At 34.1% G+C, this 20,020-nt stretch overlaps 1 protein-coding gene across 1 annotated transcript; it reads left to right on the top strand.

Annotated features, from left to right (window-relative positions):
• The first annotated feature begins 14,859 nt into the window (after positions 1 to 14,859).
• Positions 14,860 to 17,919, top strand: LOC141608164 (protein SPEAR3-like). Its single transcript, XM_074427527.1, has 4 exons — positions 14,860 to 15,073; positions 16,931 to 17,059; positions 17,745 to 17,803; positions 17,907 to 17,919. Exons 1-4 carry the CDS (start codon positions 14,885 to 14,887, stop codon positions 17,917 to 17,919), a joined length of 390 nt encoding a protein of 129 aa, XP_074283628.1. The 5' UTR covers positions 14,860 to 14,884.
• Positions 17,920 to 20,020: the final 2,101 nt, after the last annotated feature.

Below are 20,020 nucleotides of genomic sequence, written 5' to 3'. Positions count from 1 at the left end.
ATTGATTGACTTTAATATAATTATGCAGCTTTTTAAAAAGATGGGTTATTCTACATGGTAACCCTAAATTTTTTCAGATCTCATGTAGCAACCTTGCAAATCAGAAAACAAAAATGATAACCCTGAAGTCCTTTAATTGCAATTAACGTAACCCTTAACTAAAATTCTGTCAATTTGCACAGTTAAGTGCTCATGTGGCGTGTGAAGTGGTTATTTGGTCTTGATGTGGAGTGTGATGTGGCTATTTGGTCTTATGTGTCTTCCCTATCTCCTCTCTTTCCTCTCATCCGACCCCACCACCCACCCCTTATCCTACTGCTGCTCGCCACCGCCGACCCGCCAAGACGACGGCATGTCGCCGACGTTCCAACCCCACACGTTATCATCTTTCCTTCCTCTCTCCTACCTCATCTCCTCCTTGCTTTCTTCCTCATCCTCCTCTCATCACTGACGCTTACTTCCTCCACACACCACTGACCAGATATGTTCACCTGAACGGAGAAGAGGAGCATATGTGTTTGGAGAATGGGTTGCGAGTTGGCCTCGGTTGTGGGAGGAGTCGGGTTCGGAACCCAAGTCGATCAAACGCAATATTTTCGCCTGAACTCGATTGTTGAGTGAATTTAATGGTGGTCGACTTGGTCAGGTTCTTCGCCGATTGATGTCGGGTTGAATTGATGATGGCGAAGTTGGATTCGGCATCGTAGTTACTGCTGGAATGGTGTCAAGGTGATGAAGGGAAATGGTGGTTTGATGGTGGTTGTAACAGTGAGGGTGGCTGCCTGGGGTGGTGTGTCACGGTGGTCAGCGAGCTTGATTTCCAATGAGTTCTTGCTCGATTTCCGTCTCACCTACATATTACATTAATAAAATAATAGTAATACTAATATTATAAAAACCCGACTAATTATTAAATCTAACTAAGACAACTAATTATTATAAACTAGTTTTGTGACCCGTGAAATTCACGGGTTCTTTTGTTTTTTACTATGATATTTTTAGTGAATCAAATCATAATATTCTACAATATGATTTCATGTTTTAAGACTTCTATAAAATCAAGACAAATTAGTTTTTTTGTACAATAGTTTTATGTAAAATCAGAAACTAAAGTGTTATATAGTAAATACTTTTATCAAAACCATGTCATTATTTGACGTTCTTTTATGAGGGTTTTAAATGGTAAGTGGTGTTACTCAAATCCTTTTACGTGCTTTGTGATATGTCAAATATGCGCAAATGGAAGCTGATTAAAATCAATTAATAATACAGGTATTCGCATAATCGAAAACTGAAGTAACTCAATGGAAGCTGATTAAAATCAATTAATAATACAGGTATTCGCATAATCACATTACATGAAACCATAATATTATCAAACAAAGATCGCCAAACATGCAACACCCTCACTAATTATATATTAAAATTTTATCAACAAATCCGAAATTAATATAAAACACACGATTAGAATTATTGTGACAAAAACTAACATTTCACAGCACCCATAATATTGTAGCTAGTACTATAATAAATTGTGGAACTAAGAATTTGAAAGGAGCAACTCGTAATAATTGGATCATTAAGTCCCTATACATCATCCATTAAACAATATTAAGCAAAAATGTGCTTTGACATTTCTCCAAATTTTCCACCTTGGGGATTCAACCGTATACTTCAAAATAGATAAACTAAGCATTCCACTCAATCATGTTTTCTATCAAAAGCCATTTTGAATAGGCATGTGTCTCATGTTTATAATTAAAGAAAATGAAAATTAAATTGAAGGTGTACAAAAGAATAATGTAGATGTAAATAAACTTTTTAGATTTCTCTCATCTTTATAGTTATTAATAATTGATAATTAATTCACCTCACTAATTTAACATCTAACTCCTTTCTTAAATGATAATTTTTGGGCTTTTCACTCCATTATTTATGCTACCTATTATCCATGTCAATAAGATTGAGATCCTCGCAAATTCAATTTCATTCTATGAGTGTTATTTTTCTAAGGAAAAATGATGATTAAAAAACAACACATATCAAAATAAAGCATACATTTGAAAGTTTTTGAAATACTAATTTTTTTTATGAACCTAAAAACAATTAGTCATTTACATTCATGTTGTCAATCTTATAATTAGTTTATAATATAGTATTGAGTCGAATGAATAGAGTACTTGTTTAAGTAATTCTAATATTTCTCTTCTTAGTCTTCTTTCTTCAATAAACCATCCCTACATAAAAAAAAAAAAATCACTTAGTCATTAATTTTTGTTATTAATTTAAGTTTCTCTTAAATAATGGAAGAAAGATGACATTGAGTCTAAAGATGTAAGTATATTTACCTTTGAATAGCACAACACCACAAATCTCAATATCCCTAAATAAGAAATAAACAACAAATATGTGAGGTTAAAAATGTGATGTACTTCATAACCAATGGAAAATAAAATAAATAAATGAATTCTTAATTTAAGACCTTAATACATTTACCTTGATGCTGATACAATGATAAAAAAAAAAGTTAGTGACATATACAATTCTTTTCGCGATAGCGGTACAAAAATATTTACTTAAATGTTGTCTCACAAATGTTGTCTTCCGTCAAAAACTTATAGTCAATCTTGTAGTTAGTTTATAATATAGTATTGAGTGGAATGAAGGGAGTAGTTGTTTAAGCAATTCTAATATTTTCTTTCTCCATATAGTATTTTTTCTCCAATGAACCATCTATAGGGAAAAAAAAGGACAAAATCCATCGAGTAATTAATAAGAAATAAAATGGTGAAATTTGATTTACGTGATATTAATCTTATCGTTATTAATTTAAGTTTTTATTTAAATAATAATAGAAAAAGGGCATTGAGCCATAAAGATGTAAGTATATTTATTTACCTTCGAATAGCACAATACCACAAATCTTGATAGTTCCTACATTAGAAAGTTTTAAAAAGTGATGAGCAACCAATTGAACTTAAAAACAAATAAATGAATTATTATTTTAAAACCTTAATACATTTACCAAACCTTAATACATTTACCTACCACAAATCTTGATAGTTCCTACATAAGAAAGTTTTAAAACGTGATGAGCATTTCATAACCAATGGAACTTAAAAATAAATTATTAAATTATTAATTTAAAACCTTAATACATTTACCTTACCTTGATGTTGATATACTGATAAGATTTAAAAAAGACTATTTACATATACAACTACGATTTTATTGGCGATGGCCGATGAGGGCAAAAAAATATTGGCGTGAAATTTGGCTCACAAATGTTGTCTTACATCGAACATTTATATCCAATTGAGGATGCATGTTATGACTTTTGGGTGTCTTTTTATTATTATCATCAAATTTAATATATATAATAATTATGTAGTAAGGTTTTAGGACTTTTGAGCATTCTTTTTCATTATTAGCAAATTTAATATAAACATAAATATGGAGTAAGGAGAAATGAAATGTTAAAGGTTTCCTTTAATTTTTATTTTATTTTTTATTTTTTTGTTGACAAAAGCCACCTTGTTTAATGTTAAATATGTTATTATTTACTCTTAATATCAACAAAATATTTATTTTTTTAATAAACGGAGTAAATTAGAATTATGTGATATTTATTTGTTGCTTAAAATATTCTAACAATAAACGTCGAAATTTAAAATTTAATATGAATTTTGATTTTAATTGTTGTTTAATTTATCTACAAGCTTAAAAGTCCAAAGTATAATATTTGTAATGCTATTTGCATTTAATATTTCTTTCTTTTTTTCTTTTTTACTTTTAAAATTAGAAATAATGATGTAAACTTTGGTGTAAATTTTAATTATAAATTATGAAATTTTGATGTAAATTTGAAAGGGATATATAAATTTTGGAAAAAAAATATATTTAAATTAATGTCATACAATAATAAGTTGATGATTTATACCACATTAACTCGCCATGTCATATTAAAATTTGACATGTCATGTGTAGTAAGTGACGTGGCTTTTTGGTAGTGTAAGGTGGCATTTATGACGTGGCATTTTAAGTTCCCCTTTTAATAGTATTATATAGATTAGTTAATAAAATAAGTTATTTAATCAATTAAGCACGCAAAATCGAGTTGGAATAAGGTATAAATGAGGGGTAAAACGCGACCAAAATGCTACTTATCAACTATAATTCCATTCACACGCCGCATCAAGACCAAATAGCCACATCACACGCCACATCACCCACTTAATGGTTCAAATTGACGGAATTTTAGTTAAGGGTTACGGCGATACATAATAATGCACTTCAGGGTTACCATTTTTGTTTTTTGATTTGCAGGGTTACCACGTGGATCTGAAAAAGTATAGGGTCACCATATAGAAAAACCCTAAAAAGATTGAACGTAATTATTTTGTAAGATTGCTGAATAAAATGTAAAACACCTATTCTTCTACATTATATACATTATTTAGTGATAGAAATTAGCAATACACGTAGTTCATTTGTCTAATATTTCAGCTAACTTATTTTTGTATAAGTTTTTGACAAGTAGCAAATAAGCTAACTGGAATGAATTGATTAACGATATTTATTAATTTCCCCCAAATTCATATTCTAAAAGAGGGGATGAATAATGCAACTAGTATAGTCAATCTCTTGTCTTGAATCAAGACAATTATAACCAACCAGCCTCTATTCAAGCCTTAACCGCTTTTAATAACAATTCTTTTCTTTTATTTATTTTTCTTAAAAAAAGTGATTATCATTACAGTTCTTAAGGTTTTGAATAGCTATTAGCTACCCAATTGTTGATGATTTTCTAATAATGATTCATGCGGTCACTTTACGACACATCAAATAGAGAAGGAAATGGTGCTCCCATGCTTTCCCACCCAATGTCCAGTTCAGTAAATAGATTTTTTTTTTTTGGGAGAATGAACGATAAAATTAAGCAAAAACAGAGGGTTCAATACAAATTAGGGGGAGGGTTCGAGGATAAAGGAGTACAAATATGGGCAAGATCCAAATTATACAAAGATAAAACAAAGGTGGGTACAAAATCCCAGCTGAAAACTTCACCATTAGAGCTCGAGTCACAAGCAAACTTGGAGACGGCATCCGCCACATGATTAGTTGATCTCTTCTCATAGATAATGGTTGTTGAAGGTGAGACTTTTAAAAGATCCCTGCACTTGCCCACAAGGAGCCGAATTACCCAAAATTGCATTAACCGCAAGTGTACAATCAAAACTAATAATAAAATTTCTATTATTAGAAGCTGCAAAAATAAGGCCGTTCTTTATTGCAAGGAGTTCGGAGATGAAGGGGTTAGGGGCTAAAATTCTAGTGGACCAACCTTTTATCCAAACACTTAAGGGGGAATGAGAAACACACGCAAGACCGGCTAGGGAGGAAGAAAGACAAAAAGCCGCATCAATGTCGATCTTAGACCAACTAGGCTGGGGAGGGGCCCAACGGTTTGGGTAAAAAGGGGTGACAGGTGTTGGGGGGAGGGGGGGGGGGAATTGTGAAGCTGGTGAAGAGTAGTGTGCTGCTGGTAGGTAGGCTGGTAAAGGGCTTGCGGGGAGAGGGGGCCTGGTTTATCAGGCACTGGTGCGTGTTGAGAGGGGTGAAGTCAGCTGGACAGGTGCTAGCGCTTTGGGCAACGCTCCATTGAGATGCAAGAAAGGAGGAGTGGTTGATGTATTTGGGATCAATGGGAGGGTTAGTACCCGAGAAGACAAAGTCATTTCGCCTGAGCCAGAGAAGCCAAGCGAGAAAGGAAAAGAGTGTTACCCAAGATTTGTTGTTAGTAGAAGTGCAATTTGTTTTTATCAAAGGTTGGAGAGGGAGGGAGTAGAAATTTGGAGGGAGGGTGTAATTGTCCCAGACAAAGAGGACATGGGTACAATCGCGGAGGATGTGAAGTGTAGTTTTTTCCATCAAAGGGTTAGGGCAGGCTGTGCATTGCGGAGAATGGATGACAAAGGGTGAAGTTATGTGGTAGTTTGTCCCACCACGATAGCCAAAGAAAGAGCTTGATGTGGGGTTGGAAGGGAATGTCCCACAGCCAGATCATGTCAAGCGGGGGCAGCGGATGGTGCGGGTCACCTAGGATGTGGTTATAAGAAGCCCCAATGGAGAACTTATTCTTGGAGGCAAAGGACGAAGAAATGAGGTCAGGAAGAGGGGTGGAAGGGAAGGGGATAGAAAGGATGGTTTTGGTGATGTGGGAAGGGAGGTTATACTCAAGACAGTCGAGGTCCCAATTTTCACTGTTGATAATTTTACACAACAAGTCAGTGTCGGAGGAGGGGGAGAGGGGTCCGTGTAGGCAGTTTCTTAAGGGTCCGAGTGGGGACCAATTATCATGCTACAGGCGGATGGTGGAACCATCGCCAATGGACCAAGTGAGGGAGGGTTGGAGAAAAGACCAACCAATACCAATGCCTTTCTAAATATGAGATCTATGCCTAAAGGAGGGTTGGGTAGGATCGGTGTGAAGATATTTACTATGCAAGGCAATGGAGGCAGAGTTGCCTTTGAGGCAGAAAATCTTCCAAGCAAGTTTGGTAGAATGTGCATCATTAAAAGGTTGGGATTTTTTAACTCCAAGGCCGCCATTAGCGTGGGATTTCGTAACAAGGTCCGAGTTAGTGAGGTGGAGTTTACGAGAGGAGAGGCTAGACCAAAGGAAGGATCTATTGGTTTTATCGATGAGAGAAGAGATAGAGGAGGGGAGGTGGAGACATTGCATGAGATGGGATGGGATGGCATTGAGAATGGATTTGATGAGGCAGAGTCTTGCATGGCGAGAGAGGAAACGTGTCTTCTAATTGGCAAGTTTTGCACTAATCTGATCAATGATTGGCTGGAGATCAGATTTGTTAGGTTTTCGTGGGAGAAGGGGGAACCCAAGGTAAGTTCCAAGGCTGGAGGCTTTCTTAATGCCAAGGGAGTCTTCAAAGAGAGAGAGAGATATTATGCGGAGGGTCTTCTTTGAGAAGAAGAGCTTGCTCTTGGATGTATTAATTTTTTAGCCCAAAGCCGAGCAAAACTGGAGGAGGACGTCCTGAAGGGCACAAAGATTGCTTTCATAAGCCCGTCCAAAGAGAAGAATGTCATCTGCGAAGAAGAGGTGAGAGAAAGTGCCTCCTCCTTTGCCAAGTGGGAAAGGAGTCCAGGTAGAATCGGCGCAAGATGAATAAATGGATTTGGAGAGGGCCTCCATGCAGAGAATGAATAGATAGAGGGAGAGGGGGTCGCCTTGGCGGATACCCCTAGAGAGGGGAGGGGAGGTAAGAGAACCATTCAAGGTAACAGAGGTGGTAACATTGGTGACATAGTTCATGATGAGCGAGATTGTGTCATTGTCAAACTTGGAGTCGGATAGGCAAGAGTGTATGAAATCCCACTCAAGCCGATCAAAGGCTTTTTCTAAGTCGAGCTTAAGGGCAAACCAACCTTTCTTGCATCTGGATGCACTCATCGAGTGAATGATCTCAAAGGCAATAATGTAGTGGGAATCAGTGCCACGGCCAGGGATAGAACTCATTTGGTTAGGAGAGATTATAAGGGGCATGATGGGTTTAAGACGGTTAACAATGATTTTTGTGACAACCTTGCTGTAAATCGTGTTATAGAGGCTAATGGGTCGAAATTGTTTTATAGAACATGCGGAGAGGACTTTGGGGATGAGGGAGATTGTACTAGCATTGATGGCAGAGGGGATGGAAATGGTGTCAAAAATATTTAAGATGAAGGGAACGAGGTCAGAAGATATGGTGCTCCAACAATTTTTGAAGAACCCAACATGGAAGCCGTCGAGCCCCGGGGCTTTACCAGATCCTAATTAAGGAAAAGAGAGCGGTGTGGATTTCCTCTAATGAAGGTTTTATGCAGCAGTGGAAGGAGGGGCAGGCCACGGTGGCAGGTCTAGTGCAAAAATCCTTTTGGGAGGTGTATAAATGAAGAAAGAAGGAGGTGATGTGTTTAGCAAGCTCCGCCGTCGAGTTGTATATGATGCGACATCATCAGTCAAGCAAAGGATGCGGTTATGGACACGGCGAATAGTAACGGATTTATGAAAGAAGGCCGTGTTGTTGTCTCCATCATTGAGCCAGTTGACTCGAGATCGGTCTTTCTAGTATGCACACTAGTAGAAAAAGTCTCATTGGCATCGGTTATTTTACCCCATTTACATCGCTTTTGTGGCGATGTTTCTGGGGGTGACGTATTTGGTATTTTTACCTTAACATCGTTTTTAGAACCGATGTAAATAGTATACAATTAACATCGGTTATAAGTGAAAATCGAGGTTAATTGTGTTTCAATTACATCGGTTTTGGTCCAAAACCGATGTAAATAGTATATTATTAACATCGGTTATAGGTGAAAAGCGATGTTAATAGTGTCTCAATTACATCGATTTTGGTCTAAAACTGATGTAATGTAAATGACAATCTTATACTACACGATTCTACATCGATTTTGGTCTCAATTACATCGGTTTTGGTCTCAATTACATCGGTTTTGGTCTGAAACTGATGTAGTATGAAACTAATGTAGTATGTGTTCAGGTTCGCAAATGACGATTTACTCATAACCTATTTATGAATTTTTACACTATTAGGGACCTGCAAAATGAATCAATATACAAATAATAACCCTGCATCTCATTCCTTCCAACAATTCAAAAAGAACTATATATTTATTATACCAAAAAAATATCATAGCGTATACAATTCCGTCGCATTCATGCCTAAAGTAGTCTAAGACACCATACTACACGCTTCTACGACGCAAAACGTGTATTTTCAATTACAATTTCTAGAAATCTAAACCATACATACTCTAAACGTTCTTTCCACAATAAAGTGACCAAAGCTCTCGAACATCGTTCATTTGTCCAATTGTCATATGCGAACCTGAACCACACTACATAAAAGAACAAGGATTAGGAAGAGGTACACACTTAGAAAATACTAGCAATATCTATACATACAAGTTCTATACGAACAATATCTATACATAAAAATTCAAATAGTTCGAAACAATAGATCAATATACCTTTACTATGTCGTCCGATCTGATGATGCGTAACGTACGGTAATATCATACATGCACTTCATAACATAATAACCGCACTCATAACTCTGCGGGTGTTGAGGGCACTACATTTATACAAAATTAAGAGTAAGCAAGCAGTCGACAAGGGCACTAACAGTATACAAGAAAAAGTTCCTATATTCATATGAAGCGCGAGTACCATACTACAAATTACTATTGAGAAACATATATATCTTACGAGTACCATTTGTGTTGTGAGAGTGAGAAATAGATAAGCTATTATTTTATTTTCACTCATTTGAATAGTTAGTATCTACTTATCTTCACATCTGTAATTATGAATTGAGATCTTATTACTCTCGGTCTGTAAAAGGAGAACAAATAAAATCTCTCACTATAAACTTTAATTTCTTTGAAGACAAGATATACCTGAATACCATCAAATGCAAATATGCAATTTATTTGGTGGATCACCCATACACGTTTCGAAACAAATTGAGTAAATAACGAGCATAAACCAAAGAACCATCAAACTCAGTTTCAATTACCTGTGACGGCTGTGAGCATTCCTGTTGAACCCTGTCCAGCTTCGTAGATTTCTGAGAAGAATCTACATATATAGCAAACACATGTGATTATATGAACAAGTAGATGAGTAACATAACTCTTCTCGTGGTAGAAGTGGACGCTTGCATTTTTACCAATAGGCAGAAAGAAAAGCAAACAAACCTTTGTAGTCGATCACAGACTTGGAATTTGACAACTCCCTATTTAATCGGTTATTTCTAATGATAGCCTGTGTGATAGATCGACTAATTCTTCTTGACGTATCAAGTTGTTGCTCGCCGTATTTGTTGGAAGAACTTGATGCACAATTGATACTTCCACGACCACACGGGACAGTCTTATCGAAAACTAGGGGTAAGAAGTCAATAGTGAATATTTGAACCTAATAACTAGAACACATCAAGGCCCAGGCCATTACCTTCAAATGATTTTATGAGAATTTTCTGAAACAATGTAGTTCCTTGGAAAAGAACAAATGGATATCTTTGTAATTCTCTTTGAACATAATCTGGCATTTCCATGAAACCAAATGTCGAAACCCAGGTCTCACTTAGCGTAGCTATATACCTGGTAGGACCGGTCTTTCAACGCCCAGGTCAACAAGCATCTGAAAAGGAACAAAATGGATGTTTGCCATTTAACAAAGGAAAACCATGGTAATAGAAATGTTAATTGGGTGACAAAATTTGCAATTTATAAAAGGGTTTGAGGGACTTCTGTATCAATACCTAATTATCTAATCACTCAAAGGCAGAAATAAAACTGAACATGCTCAAAGAAATTACCTTTTCTAGCTCATGTAGAAGCAGTAGACACATTCCCTGACGGCGATACTTGAAAGGTGTAGCTATTAGCGGCATCTCGGCAACGTTTTGACCATGGATTATGAATGCAATGTAAGCACCAAAATGAAATGTCACACATATATTGAACAAACCAGGCAAAAAACAATAGCTATACAAGAAAAGCATGACATAAATGGATTCAGCATGTTATCTCACAAAGCAAGGCTCTCTTTTATCTTAATTCTACTTGAACCCTTCATAACAATCCTAATCTACCTTCTTTATCTTTCTTCCCTTGTCAAGCAGAAAATTAACCATCCTAAATTTCGACTACTTCACAAGTTGAATCTCAAATTGAATCATGAGCAATTTCAATTTGAAAATTAGGGTTTTACCTAATTCAATCCCCAATTATTTACATACAAATTAGAATGAGAGTCATTAAGATTCTGGAGAAAGGAGGAGTTTGGGTGGAGGCAAAGTTGGGCTTGAGTTCCTTTGAGACGGTTAATAAGAGATTTTTTTTCCTTAGATAGTTTCCCTATAGTGATGGAGGCCTAGGTCGAGAGGTGTGTGCTTAGGAGTCCAAGTTTGGTAGGGAGGGTCCCGTCAAGCTCGCACCAGGTAGTGAAGACAAAAGGGTAGAAGGATGGCTCTCGAAGCCATAAAGATTCAAATTTGAAGGTCAAAGGGGCGGGGTGGGGGTAGCGATGATGGTGTCCAGGAGGATGGGACAGTGGTCAGATGAGAGGCGGATGAGGTGTTTGTTGTGGGAGTTGGGAAAGGTGCCAAGCCAAGCATGGTTAACCCAAAACCGGTCAAGGCGTTCAAGAATAGGGTTGGTCCGTCTACGGTTAGTCCAGATAAACTTGGGACTTGTGAATCCCAAGTCCAAGAGGTTACACATGTTCATGGTGTCATTGTACAGGTTAACTCTGTTAAAATTAACACTCCTGCCACCGAACTTTTCGGAAGCAGACGACATTCGTTGAAGTCTCCTAGACAGGTCTAGGGCAGAGACAAGTTATCAGCAAGGTCAATGAGAGAGTCCCACAAGAGTTTCTGAATTCTAAACTTAGGACTAGCATAACTAGCAGTGAGGAAAAAGGTGAGATTTGTAGAGGCGTTACCTGGACCACCGCATTGATGAGTTGAGATCCCTTGTTCACAGTCGAAACCTAGACGTCCCTAGCATTCCAAAGGATCATGATACAACCGGAGAAGCCAATAGGATCAACGATGTCAAAGGAATCGAAAGGGAGATTATGCACAATGTCAATCGCGTTCTGACCCGCGACTTTAGTTTCCGAGAAGATGATAATATCAGGTTTATATGCATTAATGAGGTAGGTGATGTGAGGTTTAAAGGAGGGCCTTGCAATTCCTCTACAATTCCAAAAAATGATCTTCATATTACAGTGGATAAGGAAGGAGTGAAAGAGGTCAGTTGGTTCTGCCTCCAGCGGATTTAGACCTTCCCCGAGAAGGATCTAATAGTCTACCCACCAAATTTCTAAACTACCCACGCCATCAAATTACGAAATGTCACTCATCATAAAATATTAGATCTGATAAATGCGTGATCTTTATTTCCGGTCTTTGGCGTCCAAAAACATATATATAAAAAAAATCATTGTAAAACAAATGAAGTACTACAAAAAAACACAAATAGATAGTTGGCAATTGACATGTGATGAAAATCTACAATAGATATGAAATTCTCTCACCATATATACCTTGGGGAGAGACTTACGTTTAAAATTACCCTTGACTCCTTAGTATATTGTATGTCACAATCGAAACAGTTATGGTGAAGAAAGATCGTCGTAAATGATGACTTAATGTGTGTGTTTTATTCATCCAACTATAATTAACTTCGTCAAACTTCAATCATTTAGCTGCTCTAACATGGATTAGGTTAATTAGCCAGCTGCATGCAATAGTACTATATCACCCAATGTAATTTCGAGCAGTTCCAATTTAGCTGCTCTAAGACGGTTTTTCTAACACGTGTCCTAAGAGCACACAAAGCTAATTAGGAAAAAGTTGTAAGATTATTTCATTAATTGTGATGAAAATGAGTTTGTTAATCAATTTCTCATGATATAATCTTGCAAATTTCTCACTAATTAGATTCTTAGCGGATGTCTTAGAGCACACATTAACAAAACTGTTTTCAATACGTAGCCAAAACATGAATTTTGTTATAAATTAACTCTTTGTCAATATTTTTAGTGTCGGTCACTTTTACATTATACGAGTAGTATTTAATTTTAGTCATTATTCGTGTTGTTCGTGACTCGTGTGATCGAATTTTCTTAAGAATTAAAATTACTCCTAAATAGTGAAAGTATAGTCATGAGGCATGCCCATTTCTGACCGTCGCCTAACAAATTCCATCTATTTCTATTTGTCTTATACTTCATCCATTTAGTCTTCTAGCCCCATTTGTATTTGCATGAAACTAATTGATAAAAAAGAGGTATACTTCTTTTCTTTCTCATAAAATCTTTTTTCAATAATCATCATATTTGTAAGTTGGTGAATATGAATTTTTTCTTAATTTCTAATATAATTCTAGCATAAACATGTGCAAGAAATATATTCCAAGAAAATTACTATTAAACTTTTATAATGACAAAACTCCGATTCACTTGTAGATCAAGCTTCCAAAGCCAGTTCGCCTATAATACTCCCTTCGTACCACACCAAAGGCAGGGCCGGTTTTTAGCATGTGCGGGCCGCGCGGCCGCACAGGGGCCTCCGAAATTTTGGGGCCCAATAGCGTTAAACAAAGTTTAGATAGAATTTGATGCAAGTGAAATGCAACAATCTTATAATGCCATAGTGGTTTAATTAGTGGTTCATTAGTTTTTCACTATGCACGCATACACTCAGGTTCAATTCCCCATAGCGTCAAATTTGAAATGCTTTTGTTGGTTTCATTTATTTTTGATTATAATTTCTTCTTTTTTTTCCTTTTTAAAATATACAGTATTTTTAAAAATCTATTCTTATATGCAAAGTTTATCTATCGTTTGTCTAAAATACATAAAAAATTAATATCAACATTATTTTCATTTAGCTTTTACATATACTTTGGGAGAAATAGTGTAATCAAAGGGAAAATTTAAAAAAAAAGGATTGGGACGAAGGAAGAACAAAAGAAATTGACTTTTAACATTATAGTTCGTTCTAAAAAAACCTCTTATGATAAAAATAGCATTTTAGAGTCAGTAAGTCTTGTTTAAGACGGACACTATCCGTCTTAAACTTAAGATGCGTCTAATATTACCACATGATCGTAAAAAAAAAATTGGCATTCCTTAGCCAACAAGTGAGGTGATTTGGTATGTATTTAACCCGTATTAAGCTTAGGACGAATAGCCCATCTTAAATGAGAATTTGTGTTTTAGAATATATACTTGTTAAATATAACTGTATTGGGGCCTCTTTTTCAAATTTCGCACAGGGCCTCCGAAATCTCGGAGACGGCCCTGACCAAAGGTAACGTAGGGAAAAATGGAGTATTTAAGAAAAAGTGGAAAAAGTAAGGGTAAAGAGGGAAAAAATAGGTGGGGTATGTATTTGTGGGTTTAATTGTGGGTTGGTAGGTGGGGTATGTAATGGCATTTTATGTACATATCAAATGGGTATAAGGATAACTTGGTAATGTTGTGGGCCAAATAAGGAATGTTACCTTTGGTGTGGTACGTCCGTTTATAGTAAGTGTTACATTTGGTCTGGTACGGAGGGAGTACTACAACTGCTAAACTATTTTTTAAAAAAATACTCGTATTTATTAACCAACTGTCAACCTATTATATACCAGACGATTATACACAAATCGACGTGTTGATTAGCCCTAAAACTTTGTCCAACCCAAAACTAAATTATTAGATTGGCCTAAGCTAATTACATTATGGAAATATTCTTAAATAAATATGTAGTATATGTATACATAGTTTTAAACTCAAGTAATATAACTGATTGTATAGCCTAATATTTGGGATTTGACAATAATACGTCATTCTACATGTTTGAATCTCTCTTTCCTCTAAGCTAACCTAATCCTTAATTTAAAAAGAAAAAGTTACGAGTCCTGAAATAATGGGATCACAATAATAAATACAGACACCAAAAAAGATTGAGACAGACAGCCAAATAATAATATGAAAAAGCAAGGAACACGAACAATCAAACTTATACAGAATCTTACGTATATCATCCATGAAATTATTTTAACATTATAATTTATACGTTAAGATCATCTAAATCAGATCCAGCAGTGCATGCAACTACAGACAACCTTATATAAACCCCATACACATACACTATATAATAAAATTGAGACTATTATTATTATTATTATTATTATTATTATTATTATTATTATTATTATTATTAACCTTCTTAGTTTAAATTCAAAAATATTACAAAAGATATCGATAATTTGTTAAGATCAATTCAAAGAAATGGGTAGTAGTTATTTTGGGATACCAAGTATGAGAAGTGAGAAATCGTCATCGAGGAAGAACAAGAAGAGTACCTTAGACAAGCCTAAGCAACCACAAAGAGGGCTTGGGGTTGCTCAGTTGGAGCAAATTAGGTTGAGAACTCAAATGGCTTGTGGCTTCAATAATCCTCCTTTGGTTAATAATCAGGTTGGATTTTTTTGTGTGTAGTCTATATAAATAATCCTATAATATTTGATCTTATTATTGCATTTTAAGATATAGTTTTCATGAATTATTTGAATCATATCTCCTCCATTCAAATGATGAATCCATATATATATATATATATATATATATATATATATATATATATATATATATATATATATATTTGTGAGATATATTTTAATTAAACGTATGAAATTCATTTAATTTGAAAGGAGGGAGTATTATTTACGGTGGTCGTTTGATCATATTTTTTCAATAAACAATTTTTTAAATGGTTTTTTTAATAACTAATACTTCTATTTTAGTTTTTTTTTGGTGCAAAATACTTCTATTTCAGTGTTATAATATGATATTATATGGTTTTTCATATTTTATGGTCAAACTTTTGAAATTTGAAAAAAAAAAATCAAATCATGAAAGATAGGACTTATTCATGGCAATATGGCATAGAGGGGAAACCATATGCATGGTATAATTGTGAGTGAATAATTAAGATTTTTTTTGGTGCAAAGACAGTCACAAACGTGATATTGATGCTGACGAGATCCAAACCTAGGTCACAAGTACCACCATTTATGATTTTGCCAACTAAATTAGTTGACATTTGAAATTAAGATTTATAGATAGATGAATGAACAAACATATACTCTATCTGTCCCGATCATTTGTTGTCCTTTTCCATATTGGGAGTGTTTAAGTTAATTGTTGTCCTTTCTATTATTTTAAGAATGAATTTGATGAGCAATTTGATCATTCACATTGAAGTTGTTCCACTTGTCATTTACTAATTGACTCATTCCTCTTTCCTTGGTCTTGTGTCAAAATCAAAGGAAAACAATTGACTGGAAACAGTATATATATATATATATATATATATATATATATATATATATATATATATATATAGAGAGAGAGAGAGAGAGAGAGAGAGAGAGAGAGAGAGAGAGAGAGAGAGAGAGAGAGAGAGAGAGAGAGAGAGAGAGAGAGAGAGAGAGAATTGGGATCCTGTGAGAACCACCAAAATAATGAGAACCGTGAGAACTCCACCTTACGGATACTTTCTTTAAAAAATAACGACATATTTGGATTTAGCATAGAATTTTATGGCTAGATAACATATTTCTTGGTCCTAAAAGTATAAACTATTGACGAAAATCGAATCGACTTTCATTTTATTAATTTTCGTGCATCCTCTACTCATTTTCATTTAACTAACAATATTCATGCACCTAGAACTCGATTTCGTGCATCTAGCGCTCGTTATTTTCATGCACCTAGTACCCATTTTCATGCATGTAACAATTTTCATGCACCTAATATTCGTTTTAGTGCATCGATAGCTATTTTAGTATACTTAATTGTATTTTTTTACATTAAGTTTGAATATTGTTAATAAAATCGATAAATTTTGTTTAGGTATGCTAAAAAATATGTTTGAATAAACTAAACTAAGAGTAAATGATCCATCAAAACTTTCGGAACAAGATTTGATGATGATTTAGTAAGGGTTCTCACGGTTCTCATTATGTTGGTAGTTCTCAGGATCACGACCCTATATATATATATATATATATATATATATATATATATATATATATATATATATATATATATATATATGATACCACACCAAATGATTTGTATAGATATAGCCTATATAATCTATATATTTTTCTTTTAGATAGGTGATCAAAAGAGCTTCTTGAGTTGTTGATATTGAGATGGTATAATTATTAGTATGTTTGTGCATTTTAGGTTTTAGATTGTTAATGGATTGTTAATATGTTATGTATGCTCCCTTCAAAAAATAAAATAAAAAATATGTTATGTATGCAGGAAGACATTATGGGAATGCAAGGAGTTCTGCCGTATGGAACAATGCCACAATCATCCACATCTTATCCTAATTATTCACAATCTTCACCATCAACTTCATCTACTTATGGTCATCATCCTAATTTCACGGTAATTTACTTAAAACTTCTCATCAAATATGCTCCATACAAGTAACTTTGAATTACTCCCGCCAAATTATTATAATTCAGAAATTATAGAACAAAGAATCCTTTATTTTGTATAGAAAAACAACTTATTACTATCAATAAAAGAGTGCTTTTTATTAAAAAAAAACTGTCTCAGACAATAACTATGAATTATAAGTAACTTTTGTTTTTAGTTTATGCTACTCTGGAGGATTAAAACCCTTGTGTGATTAAGAGTAGTTCGAACATTGATCTATCAAGTGGGCTTTCTTTATGCATGTATCTTAAGAGCCTTAGTCAATTTTGCTAGAAATCTTATTGGTCTTCTAACTCTTAAGTCAATATTTACAGAAATCAAAGCCTGGGACAACGGACAAATCAAAACTACTCTTGATCTCTAGTATTTAAACAATATCAACATAAAAAGTTGTTCCTATTAAAAGAAAAAAGTTGTTGATTTTTGTTAAGCGAGTCTTGTATAAGTCAGTTTTATGTATTAGACCAATCACATCGTTAAATATCCTTATTTGATGACTAGTTGTTGGATTAATAGATTAGCTTCACATGTTAAACTGTCTAGTTGTTGGATTAATAGATTAGCTTCACATGTTAAACTGTCTCTCCTAAGATTATTGAGCCTCTTATATGTTCTTGTGTTTTGCTAATAGATGAGTTTTGGAGAAGAAAACATGAGGTACCAAGATTCTCAGTCAAGTTCTACCGTCGGGTATGTTATCATGTAAATTAAAATTAAAATGTTATATATAACACATAATTAGTATGAGAAATCGAACATTGCTATTCTGTTCAATAACAATCTCTTTTGTTAGCTGTTACTCGTAATAATTTTGCTAGGTGTAAAATCATTTATAATGTTGACCAGATTTGAACTTATGCCATGAATACCATGTCCCTGATAATTATTAGAAAAACATAAAAGAACATAACATTTTCCATGAAAAATGAATATCAAGTTGATGTTTCTGTAAACCTTTATTATATATTAAAGTGCACAACCATTTTTTTTAAGACATATTTACTCCTATAATCGATATTAGTTAGTTTGGTATACGTATCCGTGTACATAAGGCTAATACCAGTATAGAGTATCGAAATTTAGATGTAAAGACTCTCACATAATCAGTCCATAGTTATAGCACAGAACATAATGCACAACACACAGAAATGTGGTAGTGTGATCCTTATTCATACATACGTAATTACATAAACGTATTTTGTTTAAGATGGAAACCCTAATAGTGCCCATGTATTTGACAGCTCAACCTTTATACAATCAGGCATTCCTACACAGCAGCTACCTTCCTATTTTGAGGTAAATCAATCATTTTCTTTCACTTCTATTCTTCTACCCTTTATGTTTTGAACAAGATTGATCCGACTGTTGGTAGAAATATCTTTAGTAAATACAAGAATTTACTCCTTTGATTTTTTTTCCCCATTTAATCCCTTTCGTAAATTTGTGAATGATATTTAAAAAAATGGGATCTAATAAAAAAAATTGGAGGGGTCATATATTTTTCTAAAGATATTACTTTATTTGTAATAATTAGTTCATGTTTACTTAATTGAGGTTCGTTGATTAAAAGTTGTCTCATACGGAAAAAGTACCAAAAGTGAGAATGATTTGTAATCTGTAAATGTGTATGAGATGGGTTGCAACATACTTATGCACTATTGATGTCAGCAAGCATAGTTGGTAAAGTTAATGAGGGGTTGTACTTGTAACTGAGTTCGATTTCTATCAGCTCCAATGAAAATTTTAATTGAAATTGAAAATGTTTAAAAAAATAATCAAATTTAATAAAACAATAACTTAATTAAGTCCACTGAAGCTCAAATTGATGATCTGAAATGAATTTGATAATACCATGATCATAAAAGTTTTTAATTTTTATGGTGCATAGAAGTTAATTTACTCTTGTTTTTATTTCATTATGCAAAATACATTAGGTTAATTATATTTTCCTTTGGGTAAACATATAGGATCACAGACATCATAGCATTGATTTCATGCACTCAAGCAGCCATATTTCAGAATCAAGTGATCATGAAGAAGTAGATTTGGAACTCAGGCTATCAATCTAGTTAACAATAAGATGCAGCCATGTGTAATTGTCATCTTTGGAGAAGGACCTACTTATACAAGTAATTACAAGGGAATAACCACCCAATGTCATGTAAAGATCAAGATATCGCTTATTTGAGATCACGACGAAGTTAGGGAAGACCCAATTCGATAAAATGGTCCCTGAATAACTTAGGCCTCTTTAAACAGTCAGTGATGTATGGAAGTTCATATATGTGACGAGCCAATTCATACAAGTTTATAATTACTAGTCTACGTTAACATGTACTCCCTCCACACACCTATGTTCGTCCCGTTTTAACAAAATCCTCCTCACAAATATTACAGAAATGGGAAGAATACTTATGTGCGGAGCGAGTACTATAATTTTTGAGCATTTCTGTATGGAAAATGACACCATTGTAACTTTGTTATTCTTAGTACTTTTTTTGGGACTAATTCTCAATTCACTTTACTTTATATAAGTTCATTTCAGTTCAATTTAGAATTTTTTTATATTACCATGTAAGGTATTATTGTTAATCTCCCATATACTAAGAGAATAAAACTTCTCAAATTTTCCCTCCAAATTCCACTTATATAAGGAAAGTAATGAGATTTTTTTTCCAAACTATTATCTTTTCTTTAATGTATACTTTTTTTCATTAAATTCTCAATTCTAATGTTTTAATCAAAAAAAAATAAAAGTGTTATAAAATTATAAAATACAAATTGCTAATCTTTCTTTTAGAATGACTTGATTCTATAAAACAAAAATATAAACTAATATTATTAGCTTTGTGAAAAAAAAATCATTAAGATGATTCAAGAAAAGTAATAAAATGAAATCCTTAACTT

The sequence above is a fragment of the Silene latifolia genome, chromosome 10, assembly GCF_048544455.1.
Source record: "Silene latifolia isolate original U9 population chromosome 10, ASM4854445v1, whole genome shotgun sequence".
NCBI classification, from domain to species: Eukaryota; Viridiplantae; Streptophyta; class Magnoliopsida; order Caryophyllales; family Caryophyllaceae; genus Silene; species Silene latifolia.
Note: the sequence above shows the minus strand (reverse complement) of the source record. Positions and strands in the feature narration are given on the sequence as shown.